The sequence below is a fragment of the Sapajus apella genome, unplaced genomic scaffold, assembly GCF_009761245.1.
Source record: "Sapajus apella isolate SASKATOON/1434 unplaced genomic scaffold, GSC_monkey_1.0 scaffold23, whole genome shotgun sequence".
NCBI lineage: Eukaryota > Metazoa > Chordata > Mammalia > Primates > Cebidae > Sapajus > Sapajus apella.
Genome location: NW_022436963.1, coordinates 2,979,007 through 3,002,768, shown reverse-complemented (window position 1 = coordinate 3,002,768; position 23,762 = coordinate 2,979,007). Strand labels below are relative to the sequence as shown.

Here is a 23,762-nt window from a genome sequence, read left to right as displayed (position 1 = left end):
CAATTCTCCTGCCTCAGCCTCCTGAGTAGCTGGGATTACAGGCACGCGCCACCATGCCCAGCTAATTTTTTGTAGTTTTTTAGTAGAGACGGGGTTTCACCGTGTTGACCAGGATGGTCTCGATCACTTGACCTCGTGATCCACCCGCCTCGGCCTCCCAAAGTGCTGGGATTACAGGCTTGAGCCACCGCGCCCGGCCATAAATACATTTTTTAACTGGTACGTCTGTATTTATTTTTTGTTGGCTTTGGAGACAGTCCCAGCTGGAGTGAAATGTCACGATTGTGGCTTACTCCAGCCTCCACCTCCCAGGTTCAAGTGATTTCTCATAGCTTAGCCTCTGAAGTACCAGGGATTACAGGCGTGCACCACCAAGCCCGGCTAATTTTTGTATTTTTAGTAGAGACACAGGGTTTTGCCATGTTGGCCAGGCTAGTCTCGAGCTCCTGGCCTTGAGTGATCTGCCCACCGCAGCCTCTCAAACTGCTGGAATTATAGGTGTGAAACACTGTCTGGCCTGCATTTGGATTATTTAAAAAAAAAAAAAATCCTTGATTTTAAAAGTTTATTTTTATAAAAGTTATCAAATGTTTCTGTTTTACAGTATGCAGAATCTTTTAAAGAGAAAAGAATATTACTCTTAGCCACTGTTAAATTCCTTCCAGTCTTTTTTATATAATATTTGTAAATACACATAATTGATATTAAACTTTATAATCAAATTCACCTTTTTAATGACTATTCTCAATATATAGAAAGGTATGGAGAATAGTATAACAACTGCTCCAGCATTAACCAGGATTGGCATGTTGTTGTATTTGTTTTCCCTCAATGCTTTTTCTGCCTCCCTAGAGTGACCCATCTTCTGAATTTGAACCATATTCTCCCCACTCATGTTTTTATACTATATATATCTGTGTTCATAAACAATAACATAGTACTGCTTTGCATGGTTTAAAATTAAGTATTTTCCTAAATTCATCTTTTGCAGCTTGCTTTTTTTACTCTTATATTCTTGAGATTTCTATATGTTGATATTTATTTAAAATGCTGTTATTTCTATACTGCACTTTATTCTGCCATTGATGGCTAATTTAGTGTTTTTGTTTGATAGTTTTTTTGCTATTAAATGGTATCATGAACCTCCTTGAGGCTCTCTTGAGGATATGATGTCTAGCATCTGGTTTGTCGGGTGTCTGTGTTTTTACCTTTATTGGGTATTGCCAAATTGCTTCTAAAAATGTTCATACCATTTTCATCCCCCAGCAACATAACAGGATTTTTCATTTCTCTACTTTTTTTTTTTTTTTTTTTTGAGACAGAGTCTTGCTCTGTCACCCAAGCTGGAGTGCAGTGGTGCAATCTCAGCTTACTGCAACCTCCACCTCCTGGGTTCAAGTGATTCTCCTGCCTCAGCCTTCTGAGTAACTGGGACTACAGGCGTGAGCCAACACGTCTGGCTAATTTTTATACTTTTTTATTTTTGTATTTTTTGTTGTTGTATTTTTTTATTTTTGCAGAGACAGGGTTTTACCATATTGGCCAGGCTGGTCTTGAACTCCTAACCTCGTGATCTGCCCACCTTGGCCTCCCAAAGTGCTGGCATTATAGGCGTAAGCTGCCATACCCAGCCTTTTTTTTCTTTTTAATTACGAAAGACATCCAACATTTCTCTAGTTTCTTGCCAGTACTTGGTATTTTCAGATTTTTAATTTTATATCTTTCATTTTTAATATAATTAATACTGTATTTTGAACCCTTTCCTTCATTCTTTAGGGTTATTTGAAAATGATTGTCGGCCAGGCGTGGTGGCTCACGCTTGTAATCCCAGCACTTTGGGAGGCCGAGGCGGGCGGATCACCTGAGGTCAGGAGTTCGAGACCAGCCTGACCAACATGGAGAAACCCCGTCTCTACTAAAAATACAAAAAATTAGCCAGGTGTGGTGGTGCTTGCCTGTAATCCCAGCTACACAGGAGGCCGAGGCAGCAGAATCGCTTGAACCTGGGAGGTGGTGATTGCAGTGAGCTGAAATCATGCCATTACATTAAAAAGAAAATGATTGTCAATGGCTATAGTTTATGAGTGTACTATACTGTACCACATGTGTTGCTCTTGTCTATGTGGGTTTTCTCATTCTTTTGCTACTTTAATAATGTGGCTAATGGACATCTTAATACATAAATGCTTCTGATTATTATCATTATTATTATTATTTTTTTTTTGAGACAGAGTCTTCTGTGTTGCCCAGGCTGGAGTGCAGTGGTACAACCTTGGCTCACTGCAACCTCTGCCTCCCGGGTTCAAGCAGTTTTCTGTGCCTTAGCCTCCCAAGTAGTTGGGATTACAGGTGCCCACCACCACGCCTGGCTGGTTTTTGCATTTTTTAATAGATACGGAGTTTTGCCGTGTTGGCCAGGCTGGTCTTGAACTTCTGACCTCAGCTGATCCCCCTGCCTCAGCCTCTGAAAGTGTTGGGATTACAGGTGTGAGCCACCGCACCTGGCCTGATTATTTCTTTAGGACAGATTGTTAGAGGTGAAATTTCTACTTAGGACAAGGTTTATGAACATTTTAAGAATCTTGTTTCATATTTCTAGATTACTTTCTTTTTTTCCTTTTTTTGTTTTTCAAGACAGGCTCGTACTCTGTTACCCAGGCTGGAAGGCAGTGGTATAATCATGGCTCACTGCAACTTCAACTTCCTGGGCACAGGTTATCCTCCCACCTCAGCCTCCTGAGAAGCTGGGACTATAGGCACATGCCACCACACCTGGCTGATTTAAAAATTTTTTTTTTTTTTTTTTGTAGAGACGGGGCTTCACCATGTTGCCCAGTCTGGTCTCAAACTCCTGGGCTCAAGTGATCCTCCCACCTTGGCTTCCTAAAGTGTTGGGATTATAGCCATGAGCCACCGTGCCTGACCTCCAGATTATTTTCCAGAAAGAATGTGGTGATTTCTGCTCTCACCAAAACTTTGAGAGAATGTGTCTCTGTATATTTTCACTAGGATGAAAGGATTATTATTCTATGTGTTTTTTATCTTAGAAATTTGATAGGTAAAAATTCCATTGCTTATTTTTTGGAAATAATGTCATGGTGACTATAAAATCCTCTCTTGATGCCACAGCTTGAGATACATCACACTGGTAGCGTGTGTGTGTGTGTGTGTGTGTGTGTGTGTGTGTGTGTGTGTGTGTATGTCTGTCTCTCTGTTTCTCTTGTTTCTTGTGGCTTTATTCTAGTTTCCCTTTGACTAATTATTCTTCCTGTCCAGGAATGATACTGTGCGCTTTGCTTTGGATGTCCTGGCTATTCTTACTGTGGTGCCAAAAATCCAGCTCCAGTTAGCAGAGTCAGTGGACGTGTTGGATGAGGCTGGATCTACAGTCTCTACCGTAGGTAGGTTGTACTTTGCCATTTTTGTTGTTTCTTGGTCTGGATTTTTTTTTTTTTTTTTTTTTTTGCTACTCTGGTTATGGTTACTTGCGTGACCTAATTTTGGGATTTTAGAACAAAAAGTAGTAGAGGGAGACTGATTGTCCTTTGTAAGGAGTACCATTCAGCAGAATATGAACTAATTAAAAAAAATACAAATGTAGCACCACATAGATTCATGTAAGAGAGTCATGTTGGTAAACTTAGGTTTTCTGAGTAGTACTGGCATTTCTGCTATACTGGTACATTATAGCTTTCCTGAAAGCTTACAGTCTGAACAGTTTTGCACTAAAAATATGTGGGAAAAATGAGTTGAAGCAGATAGTAAAAAACTTACAGCTTTCCAGGAATAAAAGGGAGAAAATAACAAAGTAAGCAATTTTGTAACCTGAATCAGTAATTGGCAGGTAGCTCAAAATGGGTAGAAACAATCATACATTAAAAAAAAAAAAAGGAAAATATACTTTGATAATATGCTTTATTAAGAGGAAGGCTGATGAGGGCACTGCTGGGGTGAGCATGGGAAGTCATGTGACTGGAGACAAGATGCAGAATAGAACTAAGACGCAGGCATTTGTTTTTAATTTTATTAAAATACAGTGGAAAGGGTTCTGCTTCCATAGTAGCAGCCCAACTGAGGGCTTTCTCCTTTCCTAAGGTTTTAGTTTATTAAAATTAAAATTAATCAACCAGAAAGGCCAGGTGCAGTGGCTCTTGTCTGTAATCCCAGCACTTTGTGGGACCAAGGCGGACCGATCACCTGAGGTCAGGAGTTTGAGACCAGCCTGGCCAACATGGCAAAACCCTGTCTCTACGAAAAACACAAAAATTAGCCAGGCATGGTGGCGGTTGCCTGTAATCCCAGCTACTCAGGAGGCTGAGGCAAGAGATTCACTGGAACCTGGGAGGCGGAGATTGCAGTGAGCCAAGATCACTCCACTGCACTCCAGCCTGGGTGACAGAGTGAGACTCTGCCTCAAAATAAATAAATAAATAAAAAATAAACCAGAAAAAATTGCACATGAAGCTTGATGACTTTTCCATAATTATTATATCATTTTCCTATTTAATAACTGCATATGAGATATTATGTCATAAAAATACATTACAGTAGAACTAATTGTACTTTAAACAATTCCTTGCAGTTTTTACAAAAGTAATGGTTTTTTTAAAGTAAAACAAAGTGGAACATCAAATTTTGACTCTGGAACAACTATTGAAGTTGGCTATTAGTTTTATGATGAGTGATACATAATTTTTTTCCCCATTAGGTATCAGCATTATTTTGGGAGTGGCTGAGGGTGAGTTCTTCATCCATGATGCTGAAATTCAGAAGTCAGCACTTCAGATTATCATCAATTGTGTGTGTGGCCCGGATAACCGAATATCCAGTATTGGCAAATTTATCTCTGGTACTCCTCGGAGAAAGCTGCCTCAGAACCCCAAAAACAGTGAGCACACCCTGGCCAAGATGTGGAATGTGGTTCAGTCCAACAATGGCATCAAGGTGCTTCTGTCCTTACTGTCCATTAAGATGCCCATCACAGATGCAGACCAGATCCGGGCCCTGGCCTGCAAGGCCCTGGTGGGCCTGTCTCGCAGTAGCACTGTCCGGCAGATCATCAGTAAACTGCCGCTTTTCAGCAGCTGCCAGATCCAGCAGCTGATGAAGGAGCCTGTGCTGCAGGACAAGCGTAGTGACCATGTCAAGTTCTGCAAGTATGCTGCTGAACTCATTGAACGGGTGTCAGGAAAACCACTGCTGATTGGCACTGATGTTTCTCTAGCACGACTGCAGAAAGCAGATGTTGTTGCCCAGTCAAGGATCTCCTTCCCTGAGAAAGAGCTGCTTTTGTTGATACGAAACCATCTTATTTCTAAAGGGCTTGGAGAAACAGCAACTGTGCTAACAAAAGAGGCTGACCTGCCCATGACTGCTGCCTCCCATTCTTCTGCCTTTACCCCAGTCACTGCTGCTGCTTCTCCTGTCTCTCTTCCCCGAACCCCTCGTATCGCTAATGGCATTGCAACTCGACTAGGTACCCATGCTGCTGTGGGTCCCTCTGCCCCTTCTGCCCCCACTGCCCATCCTCAGTCACGGCCCCCCCAGGGTCCACTAGCTCTGCCTGGCCCATCTTATGCAGGCAACTCTCCTTTGATTGGTAGGATCAGTTTTATCAGAGAGAGGCCATCACCCTGCAATGGCAGGAAAATCAGAGTGTTGCGGCAGAAGTCGGACCATGGTGCCTACGGCCAAAGCCCAGCCATAAAAAAGCAGCTGGACAGACATCTTCCTTCCCCACCTAAGCTGGACAGTATAATCACAGAATATCTTAGAGAACAACATGCTCGCTGCAAGAATCCAGTTGCTACCTGCCCACCTTTCTCTCTCTTTACTCCTCACCAATGTCCTGAGCCAAAACAGAGGCGGCAAGCGCCAATAAACTTTACCTCAAGGCTAAACCGCAGGGCATCGTTTCCAAAGTATGGAGGGGTGGATGGTGGATGCTTTGATAGGCACCTTATCTTTAGCAGGTAAGAAGAGGCCCCTTCTTACTCCCTGGGAATTGGAATGATTCTTTTATGTAAATCAAACTGTTTGGGCCCTATCAGCATAGTTGGCCTGAAATACCACTGATTGTCACTTTGTATATAATACAGGAACAATGTAGTTGTATCACCCTTTATCGACCATGGGTTCCTTATGTGCTCATTGGCAGTATATTGATACAATCCTGTGTATCAGTATACTTTCTCAACTAGTATATTTTCTAGAATCTAGAAATTACTGTCCATAAGGAAGCTTCCAAACTTGTGCTGGTGCAAATTGCTTCCTGTTCTGATTCTTGACAAATCTTACATAAAGGTTATGGGATGTCAGGTTTTAAACACGGGAATTTTTTTCTTCTTTTCAAGACGGAGTCTCTCTCTGTTGCCTAGGCTGGAGTAAAGGTTATGGGATCTCAGGTTTTAAACATGGGAATTTTTTTCTTGTTTTTGAGATGGAGTCTCTCTCTGTTGCCTAGGATGGAGTACAGTGGTGCAGTCTTGGCTCACTTCAACCTCTGCCTCCCAGGTTCAAGCGATTCTCCTGCCTCAGCCTCCTGAGTAGCTGGGATTACAGGCAGGCACCACCACATCTAGCTAATTTTTGCATTTTTAGTAGAGATGGAGTTTTACCATGTTGGCCAGGCTGGTCTTGAATTCCTGACTACCGCTCACCTCAGCCTCCTAAAGTGCTGAGATTACAGGCGTGAGCTACTGCATCTGGCCTAAACATGGGAATTTTTGTTATTTAAATTTGTAAGTGGAAATCTTTTTCTTATTTCAAATAAAAAGCAGTGAAGGTCACTGTGATTTTGGAAGAACCCATTTGAAATATTACTGCTCTGTGCTTTTTCTTCCATCCCAGCAGTTTGCTTTTTCTGAGTCCCTGCATATTCTTTGCCTCTGATTCTGTCTTTTTTTGCTTAGATTCCGTCCTATTTCAGTGTTCCGGGAAGCCAATGAAGATGAGAGTGGCTTCACCTGTTGTGCATTCTCAGCACGGGAGCGGTTCCTGATGCTTGGCACCTGCACAGGGCAGCTGAAGCTCTATAACGTGTTTAGTGGACAGGAGGAGGCCAGCTATAACTGTCACAACTCAGCCATTACACATCTTGAACCTTCCAGGGTAAGGGTTCCTTCCTAGGATGCTCTCAGTCATTCTTCTAAGATAAATTGATGAACTAGAGTAAAGGAGACTTACTCTTTATTGAGCTCTCTGTTTTAAATGAGTCATCAACTAGAAAGTCTAGTTGAGGTTGGCTCATATTTCAGATGGAGACTGAGGAATATGGCAGAGTTATTAGGAAGAAAGGAACCATCTTTGGCATCTTCTCATTTTTCCCCCCTCCTTTTTAACTATTCTATTTTTGTGGTTAGTTCAGTAGAATTTAACATTCTCTATAGTTATTTTCTAGGACATTATAGTTATATACATTCAAATCCTAGTGGCTTCTGACCATTTCTTGGTTTCTGGGGGTTTTAAAATTTTCTCTTTAATTCAACAACATTTTTATGCATATATTTAAAAATGCTAATGATAGGTAGTGATATCTACATGCATGTACATGCATGGTTACCCACCTTGGACCTTTTTCTTTTAGGATGGGTCCCTGCTGCTGACGTCTGCTACTTGGAGCCAGCCTTTGTCTGCACTTTGGGGAATGAAATCAGTATTTGATATGAAGTATGTATCTGCTTTTGGATCCTAATCTGTGCTTTATTTGCCTAGTTTATATCCCCTTCATTTGGTTCTTAGACTGGAAGCCTTTTGAGGAAAGAGGAATGCTGTCAGTTATTGTTAACTTCTCTCTTCCTCATCTGAGACTCATGTTTAATAATAAGATGTTATCTTTCTTAATTCCTAGGTATTTTTATGAGGTATGTACATTATTATGCAGAAGACCCTGACCCAGAATTTATGTATTTTCCCATGTTCACATAGGACATTGCACTCTTCTTTCTTTCTCTTTTTGAGACGGCATCTCACTTTGTCAGGTTGGAGTGCAGTGGCACAAGCATGACCCACTGCAACCTCTGCCTCCCAGGCTTAAGTGATTCTTCCACCTCAGCCTGCTGAATAGCTGGGGCCACAGGCGTGTGCTGCCACACCTGGCTAATGTTTTGCATTTTTGGTAGAGATAGGGTTTCAACATGTTGCCCAGGGTGGTCTTGAACTCTTGAGCTCAGGTGACCCACTTGCCTCAGCCTCCCAAAATGCTGGGATTATAGGAGTAAGCTACCATGCCGGCCCCTTTGCTTCATGTTTCAAAGACACATGTGCGCTATTTGTCATTTCTGTAAGGAATTCCCATTCATTTTATTGTGTCTGCTTGGACAAACTGATAGAAGGAATTTTCTTTTTAATCTAAGTGTATGATTATTTCCTCTTTGGGAGTCCAGGATCTTTAGGTGAGTGTGATTGTGCAAGAGTCTGGGGGTCACCCATATTTCAGTTGGTTGCAGGAATATGTCCTCAATGTCTGTCACTTCAGTGCTCCTGTTGTTTGTCCATAGGCATTCCTTCACAGAAGATCACTATGTTGAGTTCAGCAAGCACTCCCAGGATCGGGTCATCGGCACAAAAGGCGACATCGCCCACGTAAGTACTTAAGAACCACTGTTTTCAAGCTGATTATGCCTGTTTGTTCATACTGAAATCTTCTTGGTAGAATGTGGGGACCTAAGTCCTTTGGGCAAATAAAAGTTACTCAATGATATTCCTTTCAGTTACAATCTCAAAGTATGATAACATAGTTCTGAGCTGTATGGGAAAAATGTATAAGGGCTAAATGTGACATTGAGAAGGATGTCATTAGCACTGCAGATATTTTTTAATTCTTAGTTTTAGATTAGAAATGAGTCCTGCCTTTATGGACCCTCATTGGGGAGACAATAAAGAATCAAATATATGGTAAATTTAGGTGGTAAGTATTGCAGAGAAAATGAAAGCAGGGTAAGAGGTAAGAAATGCTTGTTGGTGGTGTGGGGAGACTTCTCTTTTATCTGGGGTAGACAGCATCACTGATGGGGTAGTGTTTAAGCAGAGCCTTGAAGGAAATGTGAGGTTCAGGAAGATACCTGGAGGAACAGTGCAAGGCACAGGAAATGGCAAGGGAAAAGCCCTCGCTTGGGAGGTGGGAGGAGAGGAGGGTAAGAGCTGAGGTCAGTGAGGGGCCCATATCCAGTAACATCTTACAGGTGCTAGTTAGGGCCTTCAGCTTTTCTTTTGAGTGAAATGAAGACACTGGAGGATGAGTAGAGGGTACATGTGTGGATGTAAAGTTCTTAAAGTATGACTAAGGTTTTTGTGAGAGAAGCAAGAGCAGCCTTCCAGGTTGGAGGGTGATGTACCACCTGACACATGAGAGGAACTATGGGTTTGGGCCTGGGTAGGCCTGGTAGAGGCTGGGAGAAAGAAGGGGCCTTGGCTCAGGGATTTTGGACACATGAAGTTTGACATTCTGTTAGACATTCAAGTAGAGAATAGGGATTGAATACAAAAGTTGGGAGTTGCGGGTGTAGTGGCTTGTGCCTGTAATCTCAGCGCTTTGGGAGGCTGAGGTGGGAGGATCACTTGAGGCCAGGAGTTCGACCAGCCTGGGCAACGTAGAGAGACTTTCCTCATCTCTGCACAAAATAAAATTGGCTGGGCTTGGTGGCACATGCCTTTGGTCCCAGCTACTCAGGAAGCTGAGGTGGGAGGGGTACTTGAGCCCATGAGTTGAAGGCTGCTGTGAGCTGTGATTATGTCAGTGTACTCCAGCCTGAGCAAGTGAGTGAGACCCTGTCTCTGAAAACAAAAACAACAAAAAATTGGGAGTTCAGAAGAGAGGTGTGGGTTGAGAAATATAAATGTGAGACTTATTCACATATTGATAGTATTTATTTGTTTATTTTTGAGACGAGTCTTGCTCTGTTGCCCAGGCTGCAGTGCAGTGGCAGGATCACAGCTCACCACAGCCTTGACTGCCTGGACTCAAGCAGTCCTCTTAGCTCAGCCTCCTGAGTAGCTGGGACTACAGGTGTACACCATCACACATGGCTATTTTTTTTTGTATTTTTGTAGAGACAGGGTCTTCCCACGTTGCCCAGGCTGGTCTTGAACTCCTGAATTCAAGTGATCCACCTTCCTTGGTCTCCCAAAGTGTTGGGATTATAGGCATGAGTTACTGTCCCCAGCTGATTGTATTTAGAGCCACAAACTTATCTGAGATCAACAAGGAGACTAGAGAAGAGTTGTGGGTATAGAACCCTGGCATGTGCCAGTATTTAGGAGTTGCCAGATGAGGAACTTGGGAAGGAAATCAAATATAGTGACCAGTAAGGCAGAATGGAACCCTGAGAGAAAGAGGTGCCCAGCTGGGAGTGTGGTGGCTCACGCTTGTAATCCCAGCACTTTGTGAGTATAAGCTGTTCTGGAAGGACGCTAAGGGAAAGCTTTTACATTAGCCCTAATCATTGAACGTGATTTATCAAAAAGTAGGGGAAGGTTGCGGGCAAGAGAGCTGTGGCAATGCGAACTGAGGTAAGTGTACTTCCCCAGGTCCTGTGATGCCACTGCTCTTCATCCAGAGCACCTCTGTGCTCTTAAAGAGGAGACAATGCTGGCTGGACACGGTGACTCACGTCTGTAATCCCAGCTCTTTGGGAGGCTGAGGCAGGTGGATCACAAGGTCAGGAATTTGAGACTCTCCTGGCCATTATGGTGAAACCCTGTCTCTACCAAAAATACAAAAATCAGCTGGGCGTGGTGGCATGTGCCTGTAGTCCCAGCTACTCAGGAGGCTGAGGCAGAAGAATCACTTGAACTTGGGAGGTGGAGGTTGCAGTGAGCTGAGATCACACCACTGCCCTCCAGCCTGGGCAACAGAGCAAGACTGTGTCTCAAAAAAAAAAGTGTCCTAAGAGCCAAGGGAAGACTGTGCTTCAAGGAAGGTTTGATCAGCTGGATCAGAAACTGCTAATGAGTTGCATAAGCTGAGAACTGAGAGGTGATCTTTGATTGAACAATGTGTTAATCATGTCAAGAAATAGTTCGGAGGTTGAGGTGGGAGTCTGAGACCAGCCTGGGCAACAGAGTGAGACCCCTGCCTCTACAAAAAAAGAAAATTAGCCAGGTGCTATGATGCGAACCTGTAGTCTTAGGTACTTGGGAGGCTGAGGTGGGAGGATCACTTTGAGCCCAGGAGGTTGAGGCTGTGGTTAACTGTTCATAGCATTGCACTGCAGCCTGGGTGACAGAGAGAGAGAGGGAGAGAGACCCGGACTCAAAAACAACAACAAAAACTCTGTACACTGGTGGGGCAATAACCTTGTTAGAATTGGTTCATGAGAACAAGGGAGAAATGGACACACAATATGGATAATTTTTTTGAACTGTTTTACTGAAAAATGAAGCAGAAAAGTAGGGTACTAGCTTGAGGGAGGGATATGAAGTGGTAAAGGGCAGGTTTCCTCTTTGACAACCAGACAAACGTAAGCAATGGGGAAAGGATTCCCTTTTTAATAAATGGTGTTGGGAAAACTGGCTAGCCATATGCAGAAAACAAACTGGACGCCTTCCTTACACCTTATGTAAAAATTAACTCAAGACAGATTAAAGACTTAAATGTAAAACCCAAAACCATAAAAACCCTAGAAGAAAACCTAGGCAATACCATTTAGGACATAGACATGGGCAAAGACTTCATGATGAGAACACCGAAAGCAATTGCAACAAAAGCCAAAATTGACAACTGGGATTTAATTAAACTAAAGAGTTTCTGCACAGCAAAAGAAACTATCATGAGAGTGAACAGGCAGCCTGCAGAATGGGAGAAAATTTTTGCAATCTGTCCATCTGACAAAAGTCTAATATCCACAGTCTTAAACAAATTTACAAGAAAAAAACAACTCCATCAAAAAATGGGGAAAGGATATGAACAGACAATTCTCAAAAGACATTTATGTGGCCAAAAAACATATGAAAAAAAGCTCAACATCACTGATGATTAGAGAAATGCAAATGAGGGTGGGGAGCAGTGGCTCATGCCTGTAATCCCAGCACTTTGGGAGGTCGAGGCAGGCGGATCACCTGAGGTCAGGAGTTTGAGACAAGCCTGGCCGACATGGTGAAACCCCATCTTTACTAAAAACAAAAAAATTAGCTGGGCATGGTGCCGTGGGCCTGTAGTCCCAGCTACTCAGGAGGCTGAGGCAGGAGAATCACTTGAACCCAGGAGGTGGAGGTTGCAGTGAGCTGAGGTCATGCCACTCGCTGCACTCCATACTGGGTGACAGAGTGAGACTGTCTCAAAAAACAAAAACAAAAAACCACCGCAATGAGATACTATCTCATAACAGTCAGAATGGCAATTATTAAAAAGTCAAGAAACAATAGATGCTAGTAAGGCTGTGGAGAAATAGGAATGTTTTTATACTGTTGATGGGAATGTAAATTAGTTCAACCATTATGGAAGACAGTACGGTGATTACTCAAGGATCTAGAACCAGAAATACCATTTGACCCAGCAATCCCATTACTGGTATATACCCAAAGGAATATAAATCATTCTACTTTAAAGACACATGCATATGTATGTTTACTGCAGCACCATTTACAATAGCAAAGACATGGAACCAACCCAAATGCTTATCAATGATAGACTAGATAAAGAAAATGTGGTGCATATAAACCATGGAATACTATGCAGTCATAAAAAGGAATGAGGTCATGTCCTTTGCAGGGACATGGGTAAAGCTAGAAGATGTCATCCTCAGCAAACTAACACAGAAACAGAAAACCAAACACCACATGTTCTCACTCATAAGTGGGAGTTGAACAGTGAGAACACATGGACACAGGGAGGGGAACATCACACACTGGGACCAGTTTGGGGGTGGCGGGCTAGGGGAGGAGAGCATTAGGACAAATACCTGATGCAGGCGGGGCTTAAAACCTAGATGACGAGTTGATAGATGCAGCAAACCACCATGGCACATGTATACCTGTGCAACAAATGTGCACATTCTGCACATGTATCCTGGAACTTAAATAAAAAAGTCAACAAGGTCAAGTAATAAAGAAGGTACCTTGCAATCTCTACTTCTACAACAGGAATTCAGGCTCAGTCAATACTTTTTCCTATTACCAAATGTAATTAAGGTATAAGGCTCTCCCTGTTACAATAAATGATTAAACCTATCAGTAAATAACTTCACATAGGTCTGGAAGGAAAAAGAAAAAGTGTGTTGGGGGGAGATTTTCCCCCTCAACTTTTCATTTGAAAATGTTCAAATATACAAAGAAATGAAAAGAATAGTTCATATACCTACTACCTAGATTTATCAATTTGATATTTTGCTATATTTTTTATGTAAATGTGTTTTTCTGAACCATTTGAAAATTGCAAGCGTCATGACATTTTACGGCTGTCTTACAGCATGTGTCTCCTAACAATGACATTTATTTCACAATCACACTGTTATTAAATCTAAGAAAATTTGTAATCCCCTAAATAATCATCTAATATCCCGTCCATACTCACTCAGTTTTCTCAATTATTCCTGATGTGTTTGGTTTCAGTTTTTTAATCAACCAGGATCCAGCCAAGATTCACATATTACATTTGGTTGTTAGGACTTACTAGTGTTTTAAAGCCAAGAACCATTTTTCCAGTTTTCATGACAGTGACTTTTGAAGAGACCAGGACAGTTTTCTTTTCTCATGATCTGGATTTGTTTGATTGTTTCCTCGTGGTGTCTCCTTATTTGTTCCTGTATTAACGAAGAATTTTTTTTTTTTTTTTAAAGATTGGAAATATTACAGCATGCCTGTCTATAAGCTGATGAGAAAGATCTGGTCTCTGCATGGATTGTACATTATATAGACTTTGGAAACTTTTAATATGGCGGGGCTAAAATATGTACATTGGGAGATTTTTAAGGAGAAAAGGATATTTCATTGATGCCTTTCTCCGAAAAGTAACCCTTCAGGAGTATTCAGTGGTAATCATTGATCCATATGGAGAATTTCTGTGTTAATCTTAGAAACTACTTTGCACATTTTCTCTCTAAATTTGTCAATGGATGGATTGGTCTGATTTTTCTCTTCCTACCCCTTCTTCTCTAAAGATTTATGATATTCAGACTGGCAACAAGCTGTTGACTCTGTTTAACCCAGATCTTGCCAACAACTACAAGAGGAACTGTGCCACCTTTAATCCTACAGATGATCTTGTCTTAAATGATGGCGTCCTCTGGGATGTCCGCTCTGCACAGGCCATCCACAAGTTTGACAAGTTTAATATGAACATCAGTGGTGTTTTCCATCCGAATGGGCTGGAGGTGATCATTAATACTGAGATTGTATCCTTTACACTCGTGTCTTACCTTCTTGTCTGGTTGGTTGTGCAGGAATAATTTGTTTTATCTCTCCACCAATACCTGGTTTAAGTATCCACACTGGTAATAATATGGTACCTGTCCTTTGGTTTGAAATGTTAGTGAAATCTCCAAAGCACTGTTGCCAAAGTTAGTAACTACGTACAACTTTCAGTAGCATGTTTTCTATGTATTTGATAAGAGTGACCAGTTTTCTACTTCCCAATTCTCCAATTGAATTAGCTTTTATCTGTCTTCAGAAGGATTTTACTTTTGCTCTATAAAAATCAGTTGCCTGCTGGGCACGGTGGCTCACGCCTGTTATCCTAACACTTTGAGAGGCCAAGGCAGGCAGATCACGAGGTCAGGAGATCGAGACCATTCTGGCCAACATGGTGAAACCCTGTCGCTACTAAAATACAAAATAATTAGCTGGGCGTGGTGGCTGGCACCTGTAGTCCCAGCTACTCAGGAGGCTGAGGTAGGGGAATCGTGTGAACCTGGGCGGCGGAGGATGCCATGAGCCGAGGTCGTGCCACTGCACTATAGCCTGGGTGACAGAGCAAGACTCTGTCTCAAAATCAATCAATCAATCAATCAATCAATCAATCAATCGCCACATAAGAGGAAAATGAAATACTACTGTTGGGAGGAAAAGAGCTCATAAAGCCTTCATGTATATGAGGATACCCTAGGGTATTTTCAGAGACATTCAGTAATACGCATTCTACATGTATTTGTTTCACCTTAATCTCATTGACTTTTTTTTTTTTTCTTTTTTTTTTTTAAGATAGGGTTTCACCATGATGGCCAGGCTGGTCTTGAACTCTTGACCTCAGGTGATCCACCCACCTTGACCTCCCAAAGTGCTAGGATTACAGGCGTGAGCCATCGCGCCCAGCTGATCTCATTGACTATACCTGGCAGAGGCAAAAAAGTGATATTTTAAAATTTCCTTCCATGAGATAAGTTTTGTGTAAAACAGTTTTCCTTGACCATTCCACTTCTAGTGGGACCTTCGAACTTTTCATCTTTTGCATACTGTTCCTGCTCTGGATCAGTGTCGCGTGGTGTTCAATCACACAGGAACAGTGATGTATGGAGGTAATAAACCTTATCCTTCATTCTCTTTCCCTCTCCTCTACCCCTTCACTTAATTTAATACTTCCTTTTTGGAACCATCTCTCACTTGCGAATTGGAAAGCATTTGAAAGTTGTAACATAAAAGATAAAAAATTTATAGTACAAATTGTGACAAAGGAGATGAAAATAAGGTTGATTTAGGGTGAAAGGCAACTGACTTTGAAGATAATAAGGAAATCTTGTATGGAAAGAAACTTCATGCAGTATTTTCCAGTGTGTCACATTACGAACTTAAGACCTGTGCACTTGTCCTCTTGCGGTGTTGTAAGCCTTGTAAGTACTGTAACACTTCTTGGAGGTAGATGAGAAGCTGAGGATATTTGTAATAATAGATGGGATATGCAAGGAAGATGCTCTGAGAGGAGCTAACTAGATGCAGACTAGATTTATGTACAAGGGAATTTGTATGTAAACCTATATACAAGTAGATTGTCTTTATTGGCCATTAACATTTTCTGCATTTCTGAAGAGGGGATGTTTATGATTCTTAATAGTGCTTTCTCCTCCTCTCCCCCCTCAAGCTATGTTGCAGGCAGATGATGAAGATGACTTAATGGAAGAGAGGATGAAAAGCCCCTTTGGGTCATCTTTCCGAACATTTAATGCAACCGACTACAAACCTATAGGTAAGCAGGAAGGGACAGACATTGATCATTTTGTCATGTTTTGGTGTTTCTTATTTACGAGGCTTCATTTTCTGGGAGGCCTGTACTTTTCTATTGAAAAACAGAGGAGTTATGGAAATAATTTTGAGCAATCATCCTGAATTCCTTTAGAGGAAAAGCAGGTTTTTTTTTTTTTTTTGATGCCATGACTCGGAAAAGTAGGTTTTAAGATCACAGTACTAATCCAATCCCAAACCTTCTCACATTGTATTTTCTAGCAACCATTGATGTGAAACGGAACATCTTTGACCTCTGTACAGACACCAAAGACTGCTATCTTGCTGTCATTGAGGTAAAGGGAGCTTGCAGAGGCCCTGCTCTGTTGTTCTGATGTTTAGGATAATTTTTAAGTTGTACTACAGACATTTTGTCTGATACAAGATGTAAAGTCAATACATTCCTAAAGGTAGATTATTAATAACCTATTCATTTGATTGGTCTTGGGAGATGTACTGTACAAAGAGAATAAGAAAATCACAATATAACACAGCTTAGAGTGTCCTCTCTCTGTTTTTTCTGCACTAATGGTGTCATCCCTTTCTCAGAGGAATCTGGATTTCTCACTAGAGCAAGACTGGTTTATTCCAAGGGTGCTGATCCCTCACTGCCTGAGTCTTTTCATTCTGTTTTTCTTTCCTTTTGTGTCTTAGGTATAACATTTTCAGAGTCAGCTCAAGAATTTGGGGTATCAGAAGCTTTGATAATTAGTGGGTCAGGATCATGGACACTAGTCAGGGCTGAGGTGTGGATGTGGGCCTTCTGAAAACTAACTGGTCTTTGTGCACTGGGTGTTCTATTCCAGAATCAAGGCAGCATGGATGCCCTGAACATGGACACAGTATGCAGGCTGTATGAAGTAGGCAGGCAGCGTCTGGCAGAGGATGAGGATGAAGAGGAGGACCAGGTCAGTGGTCTTTGAGATTTCTTTCTGCTGAACAGTGCTTAATAGAGGTTATGCTCTGCTTTTTGCTGTAGAAGGTTTTAAAGGTATAGTCAACCTTTGCTACCTGTTGCCGTATTCATAAGGCCTGTCATGTACCTCTGATCACTGAAACTCAGAAGTTTTATTACAGGATTTTCACTAGTACATGATGATCCTGTACATTCTATTTGTGGATCAATTTAAAGCTTAGCAATCTCTGATTTTTGAGAAGGAAGTTTCGCTCTTGTTGCCCAGGCTGGAGTGCAATGGTGCAGTCTTGACTTGTTGCAGCCTCTGCCTCCTGGGTTCAAGTGATGTTCCTGCCTCAGCCTCCCAAGTAGCTGGAATTACAGGTACCCACCACCATGCCTATTTTTTTTTTAAGTTTTATTTTTAGTAGAGACTGGGTTTTACCATGTTGGTCAGGTTGGTGTTGAACTCCTGACTTCAGATGATCTGCCCACCTCAGCTTCTCAAAGTACTGGGAGTATAGAGTATAGGTGTGAGCCACCACACTCATCCTAGCAGTCTCTGATTTTCATTCAGAGATTTCTTTGTGCCCTGTTCTGGTTTCAGATAAGCATCCCTTTATATTCCCAATGTCAATAAAAAACAGAACAGTCACTTTGCTGAGATGGATTGTAGAAGTGGCTTAACCTTTATAAAATTCTGGTTTGCATTTTCTCAGTTTTACGGCAGTCTGTTATTAGGGTAAGAGTTGAACTTACAGGTAAAGATAAGATTTTGATGCTTTGAGAAATTAAACATATATAAAACGTGGGTAGATAGTATTATGTCCCTCAGTCTTTGCATTTTGTTTTCATAGGGAATTTCAATTTGTGGTTGTATTATGCTAGGCACTTGCCCTTGTGCTATGTCAGTATAGGTTCTGAAGAGTTTCTCAAACTTCTGAGTTTCAGCAGATTTTTTCCAGCCTACAGGGCTCACACCACATTCTCTTTCCAAGAGTATGTTCTCCAGTGCAGATTCTTTTGTCTTCTGAGAAATATTTATTGCTGAGTGAGTACTGTAAAGTTGAAAATGAACGACTAGGTTTTGACTTTCTCTTGTTGCAGATACTAAAGCAGCTAAAAATGTTTTCTTTCCCAGATCTTGGGTTCATTTCTGTTTGTTCCCCCACTATCTTATTGTTTAGTCTTGGTGTTTTTTGTTGTCATTGTTGTTTTTTTTTGAGATGAAAATTTCCTCCTGTTGCCCAGGCTGGGTGGAGTGCAATGGCACGATCTCGGCTCACTGTAACCTCCACCTCCCGGGTTCAAGCGATTCTCCCTATGTCAGACTCCAGAATAGCTGGGATTACAGGCATATGCCACCACACCCAGCTAATTTTTAAATTTTTTTTTAGTAGAGATGGGGTTTCATCACCTGCCTTAGCCTCCCAAAGTGCTGGGATTACAGGCGTGAGTCACCGCGCCCAGCCAGCATTGTCTCCTCTTGAAGAGCACAGAGGTGCTCTGGTTGAAGAGCAGTGACATCACAGGACCAGGGGAAGTACACCTACCTCAGTTTGCATTGCCACAGCTCCCTTGCCCTCATCCCTCCCCTACTTTTTGATAAATCATGCTCAATGATTAGGGTTAATGTAATAGCTTTCTCTTAGCATCCTTCCAAAACAGCTTCTACTTACATTTAAAATATTTCTTTAATTGCAAGAATTTTTTAAAATGGTTATTTTTGCAAATGGTAATTTTGTAAGGATGCAAGTCTAATACTAGGGCAAAGGACCCATGTTTTTCTCTAATAGGACTTAGTACTGACTAAGCAAGGGTGTTTTGTTGTACTAGTTTGAGATTTCGCTGTGTGTTTTACTGTTCGGCTTTACAGGTTATGAGCATATCATTTGTTCTGTAAATCAGATCCTTTGAATACTTTATCACCTGTACATCAAAAGTGACACAGTATACCTAGATTAAATATGCCTGGGTAAAAAGCTAGAACAGAGACTCAACCTGCAATCCCGTGTGTGTGTTCTCTTGGTCTTCAGTGTTCTGACTGCCTAAGCATGCATTTTATTAGAGCTCAGAGATAATTAATGATCTGAAGAAATGGGCTTATGAGCAGAATGAGGAGACTCTTGTGTGGGGGCAGCTGGTGACCACTGTGGGATCAGAACAGAGCCTTCCTTAGGGCCTGGTAAAGGATAATTAGGCTGTAGAGTTTGAAACAACTTCACCAATTGCTGCCAAGGATTTTCCGGTGTAGAAGGGCTTTCCTTTACTGCTTTTCAGCTCTGTGGGCTCTATAGGAACCTTGGTTTCATGAGTAAGAGGAGCCAGCAGTATCTAAAAGCTCATGTGAGTTATGAGAGATGGAGAGATGGAGAGAGAAGGGAGAGATTTCTTCCCACTGCCTCTCGTGCACAGTGTGCCAGCTTGAATTTTTTAAAAACTCTCTTTGTAGGAAAACCAGTCTCTAGTTTTACTTTGCTTTGTAAGCTTCACCTGATTTAAAATTAGAGGCTTTTCATTTTCCTGTGAATCATTTGCTATTCAAACTTTTGTCCTAGCCTGGATGTCTGTTCTCAGGTCTTCTCAGATGTTCCAGGTATGACTTACATGGCTCAGGGTTACAGGCACCTGTGACCAACCCCTTTGAATTTGCCTTTTCACCATCGCAAAATAAATTCAGCAGCCTGAATGGTCAGCCGCCATCCAATAAAATGGTCCAGCATAAAGAACTTTATTGAGATACAATTGACATGCCATAAAATAGTTGTCCTTTGTCCTTAGGCTTAAATAAGTTGGGAAATTAAGAGGAAAGGATGAAAGGTACAGCTGTATCGATGAATGAAAACCTACCCAATGTATGGGACAGCCATAAATATTTGGTTCCTAATGCTGCTAGTCTCCCTGTCTTCAGGCATTTGATGAAAGCAGAGATAAGCCAGTCACCTATTAAAGCTCATTATTATCCATTAGAAGTTTGATATCTGTGTTTTGTTCTTTTTTTTTTAAGATAGAATCTCACTCTGTCTTCCAGGCTGGAGTGCAATGGTGTGATCTCAGCTCATTGCAACCTCCGCCTCCCAGGTTCAAGCAATTTTCCTGCCTCAGCCTCCTGAGTAGTTGGAATTATAGGCATGCATCACCACACCTTGCTAATTCTGTATTTTTAGTAGAGATGGGGTTTTACCATGTTAGCCAGGTTGGTCTTGAACTCCTGACCTCAGGTGATCCATCTGCTTTGGCCTCCTAAAGTGCTGGGATTACAGGCATGAGCCCTGTGCCTGGCCTGGTGTCTGTGGTTTTAGAACTCAGTTCACCTTTGATTTGGCTTTTAGGAAAATTATCAAACCAAAGATGAGTAATTGATTATTGTTCCTAGATTTTGACAAGCCAATACATTTTAGCTAATTATAGTTAACCTTAAATTTATAAGAAAAAACCCAACAAAAGAATAATGCTCTCTTTTCTCCTCCATTTTGAAATCTGGGACACACTGTGTGCCGTGCTTCCTGTGTGTTCTCCACTGCCTAGAAACAGATGGTAAGAGTCTTTACTGATTACACATACCTGGTCAGAGCTGAATGTGATGATTTCTGAAAGGCTCTTTTTCCTAAAGAATTAAAATGTAACTTGAGTTAGATTCTGCAAGTGAGGAAAGAAAAACACAAGCATTTATGACCCTGAAGTGAACCTATAGCTTTTAAGGACAGAAAAAGTATTTTTTAAAAAGTAGACATTTATGCATTTAGCAAAATATGACTTGTTTCATAAATTGTCAAATTATTAGGATCAGATTTGAATGCCTTTTTTTTTTTTTTTTTTTTGGACGGAGTCTTGCTGTATCTTGCCTAGGCTTAAGTGCAGTGGTGTGATCTCGGCTCACTGCAGCCTCCACCTTCTGGGTTCAAGTGATTCTCCTGTCTCAACCTCCTGAGTAGCTGGGACAACAGGTGTGTGCCACCATGCCAGCTAATTTTGTATTTTTAGTAGAGACGGAGTTTCATTGGCCAGACTGGTCTCTAACTCCTGACCTCAGGTGATCTGCCCACCTCAGCCTCCCAGAGTGCTAGGATTACAGGTGTGAGCCATCGTGCCCTGCCAGAATGACTCTCTTAAAAAGCTATAGGGACAGACAGAGCAAGCAAACAAGTGAGCGTGTCAGCAAGTGGCAGCTGAGTACCTGGAGGCCAGGAATAGGGTTTAGGTCACCCTTTCCAAAAAGTCTATAGGTAGAAGGCATCTGAAGCCTTTATAGATTAAGAGCTTGTTAGGTTTTGGAGAACTGAACCTCTTGGGATAGAAGGTGAGAAGCCAGTGTAAAGGTGGTGGAGGGGTGGGGATGAGAAAAGCATCTGTGGTAACAGGGTCTCAAATTGGCTGAGATCCAGAGCAGGAGTGGGCAGCATGCCTCCTCCTTAGACCAGGGCTGAAGGCAGGTTTTGATGTGGAGGGGACCAGAGAGCAGCAGAGGGAGCTTATGCCAGTTGACCTATTCTCTGTAAAGGAGAGGGGTGGGTTGTTTATCTGCAGGGTTTAGGGGCTTTGGGTAACTGAAATTGATGTAGGAACTGAGGAGAGAAGAGTTTTAGAATTCTTTCTGTAGGGGAATTTATTAATACCTTAATTTTAAATGGCCTGGCCTTGAATTCCTCTGATCCCTAAAAGAAGTCTTAAGAGAATTGCAAAAAAACAATATCCCTGGATCCAAAACATTATCTAAATGTTGTCAGAGTTGAGTCAGGATTCTAGCAAGATTTCCTTTTTTTTTTTTTTTTTTTTTTAAAAGATGGGGTCTCGGACGGGTATGGTGGCTCATGCCTGTAATCCGGGCATTTTGGAGGCCGAGGCGGGCAGATCACCTGAGGTCGGAAGTTCAAGACTAGCCTGACCAACATGGTAAAACCCCATCTATTAAAAAAAAAAAAAAAAAAAAAAAAGACGGGGTCTCGCCATGTTGCCCAGCCTAAAGTGCAGTGGCTATTCACAGGCGCGATCCCACTACTGATCAGCACAGGAGTTTTGACCTGCTCCATTTCTGACTTGGGCCAGTTCACCCCTTAGGCAACCTGGTGGTCCCCTGCTCCCGGGAGGTCACCATATTGATGCTGAACTTAGTGCGTACACTTCATTGGCATAGTGCATTACAGCCCAGAACTCCTGGACTCAAGCGATCCTCCAGCCTCAGCCTCCCAAGTACTTGGGACTACACACGCGCCATCACGCCCGGCTTTTTTTTTTTTTTAAGAGATGGGATCTCGCTCTGTCACCCAGGCTGGAGTGCAGTGGTGCAAATCATAGCTCAATGCAGCCTTGGATCTTCTGGGTTCAAGCAGTCCTCCTGCCTCAGCCTCCTGAGTAGCTGGGTATACAGGTGCATGCCACTTTGCCCGGCTAAGCTTTGCTTTTCCATTAAATAATTATTTTTCATTTTTACTTTTTTGGACCTGCTCATTATTGGAAGCTTTATTCTTTTTTTTTTTTTTTTTTTTTTTTTGAGATGGAGTCTCACTCTGCCACCCAGGCTGGAGTGCAGTGGCACGATCTTGGCTCACTGCAACCTCTGCCTCCCAGGTTCAAGCAGTTCTGCCTCAGCCTCCCGGGTATCTGGGATTACAGGTGTGTGCCACCACGCCCAGCTAATTTATTGTATTTTTAGCAGAGATGGGGTTTCACTGTGTTAGTCAGGATGGCCTCGATCTCCTGACCTTATGATCCGCTAGTCTCAGCCTCCCAAAATGCTGGGATTACAGGCGTGAGCCACTGTGCCCAGCTGGAAGCTTGCTTCTTTAGCTGAAGGAGAGGGGCTCATGCCATCAACCAGTTACTTGACCAGCAGAGAATGCTCCTAAAATTGCTTCCTAGAATCTCTTTTGGGTTCTACCACAGCATTTTGGATGGGTCTTGTGAGCCTCTACTTCATGATCCTGGTTTCAGATTTAAAATTTAGAAAGTTAGTTTATGGCCATGTCCATGTACGACAAAATACATGGTGAAAAATCAGCATTGGCCATTAATTACAAAGTATAGACAACAAAGTGAGGTGCTCAACTTGAGATTCAGGTAGATGTCTTTCCTACTAATTTCCCCTCCTCTGTCATGGTCACAATATGATGTCCTCATGGCCTTCTGGGATGAATATATATACACCTGTTTCTTTTGCTATAAAATTAAGTAAAATTTTGGTTTGTGTGCTGCTGAAAGAGTTTGGAATGGTATATGTAGCTCAAAGCTTAGACCTGCTTGAAATTTTTCCGTGATTGCTCATGATTTGGAAGCTTTTTGCTCAGTTCTTCTGGATCAGCTAAGCCTCGATGTTCTTCAAAATGAAAGAGAATTGTCTTCATGAATTTTCTAGCTAGCTCATGCCTATTTGAACAGTTTACCTTAACCTTTCATGTACGCAACTGTGGACCTTTAAAAGTTGTGCTATCTTAAATTTTAAATGTAAGTGTTCTGTCCATGAAGCCTTATGAGATACAGGACCCTGGATACTTTTTTTTACTGTACTTATTTTTAACTGTGACACTTTGTTAGTGGATTAGCTAATTTTGGTCAAGTCTATGAAAATACGCCTGGAAGGCTGGGCGCAGTGGCTCACGCCTGTAATCCCAGCACTTTGGGAGGCTGAGGCTGGCAGATGACGAGTTCAGGAGTTCGAGACTAGCCTGGCCAAGATGGTGAAACCCTATCTCTACTAAAAACACAAAAAAATTAGCCGGGC

At 42.0% G+C, this 23,762-nt stretch overlaps 1 protein-coding gene and 1 long non-coding RNA gene across 12 annotated transcripts in view; both read left to right on the top strand.

Annotated features, from left to right (window-relative positions):
* DCAF1 (DDB1 and CUL4 associated factor 1) overlaps nt 1-23,762 on the top strand; it is an 82,310-nt gene that overhangs the window by 49,526 nt on the left and 9,022 nt on the right. For 10 of the 11 annotated variants that reach the window (XR_004272430.1, XM_032290009.1, XM_032290006.1 and 7 more), the window contains 10 exons: nt 3,277-3,401; nt 4,709-5,972; nt 6,912-7,110; nt 7,586-7,668; nt 8,499-8,583; nt 14,097-14,330; nt 15,356-15,449; nt 16,010-16,114; nt 16,372-16,445; nt 16,956-17,057. Coding sequence is in view for 10 of the 11 variants with exons in the window: in XM_032290009.1 (XP_032145900.1) it covers nt 3,277-3,401; nt 4,709-5,972; nt 6,912-7,110; nt 7,586-7,668; nt 8,499-8,583; nt 14,097-14,330; nt 15,356-15,449; nt 16,010-16,114; nt 16,372-16,445; nt 16,956-17,057 (2,365 nt within the window). In the remaining variant the exon portion in view is untranslated. Of the gene's footprint in view, nt 1-3,276; nt 3,402-4,708; nt 5,973-6,911; nt 7,111-7,585; nt 7,669-8,498; nt 8,584-14,096; nt 14,331-15,355; nt 15,450-16,009; nt 16,115-16,371; nt 16,446-16,955; nt 17,058-20,572; nt 20,856-23,762 lie in introns of those variants that run through there. The other variant, XM_032290016.1, reaches the window with a different exon arrangement.
* LOC116559355 lies at nt 9,811-11,570 on the top strand. Its single transcript, XR_004272433.1, has 3 exons — nt 9,811-9,822; nt 10,468-10,473; nt 11,228-11,570. It is a non-coding gene; the product is annotated as an uncharacterized LOC116559355 (long non-coding RNA).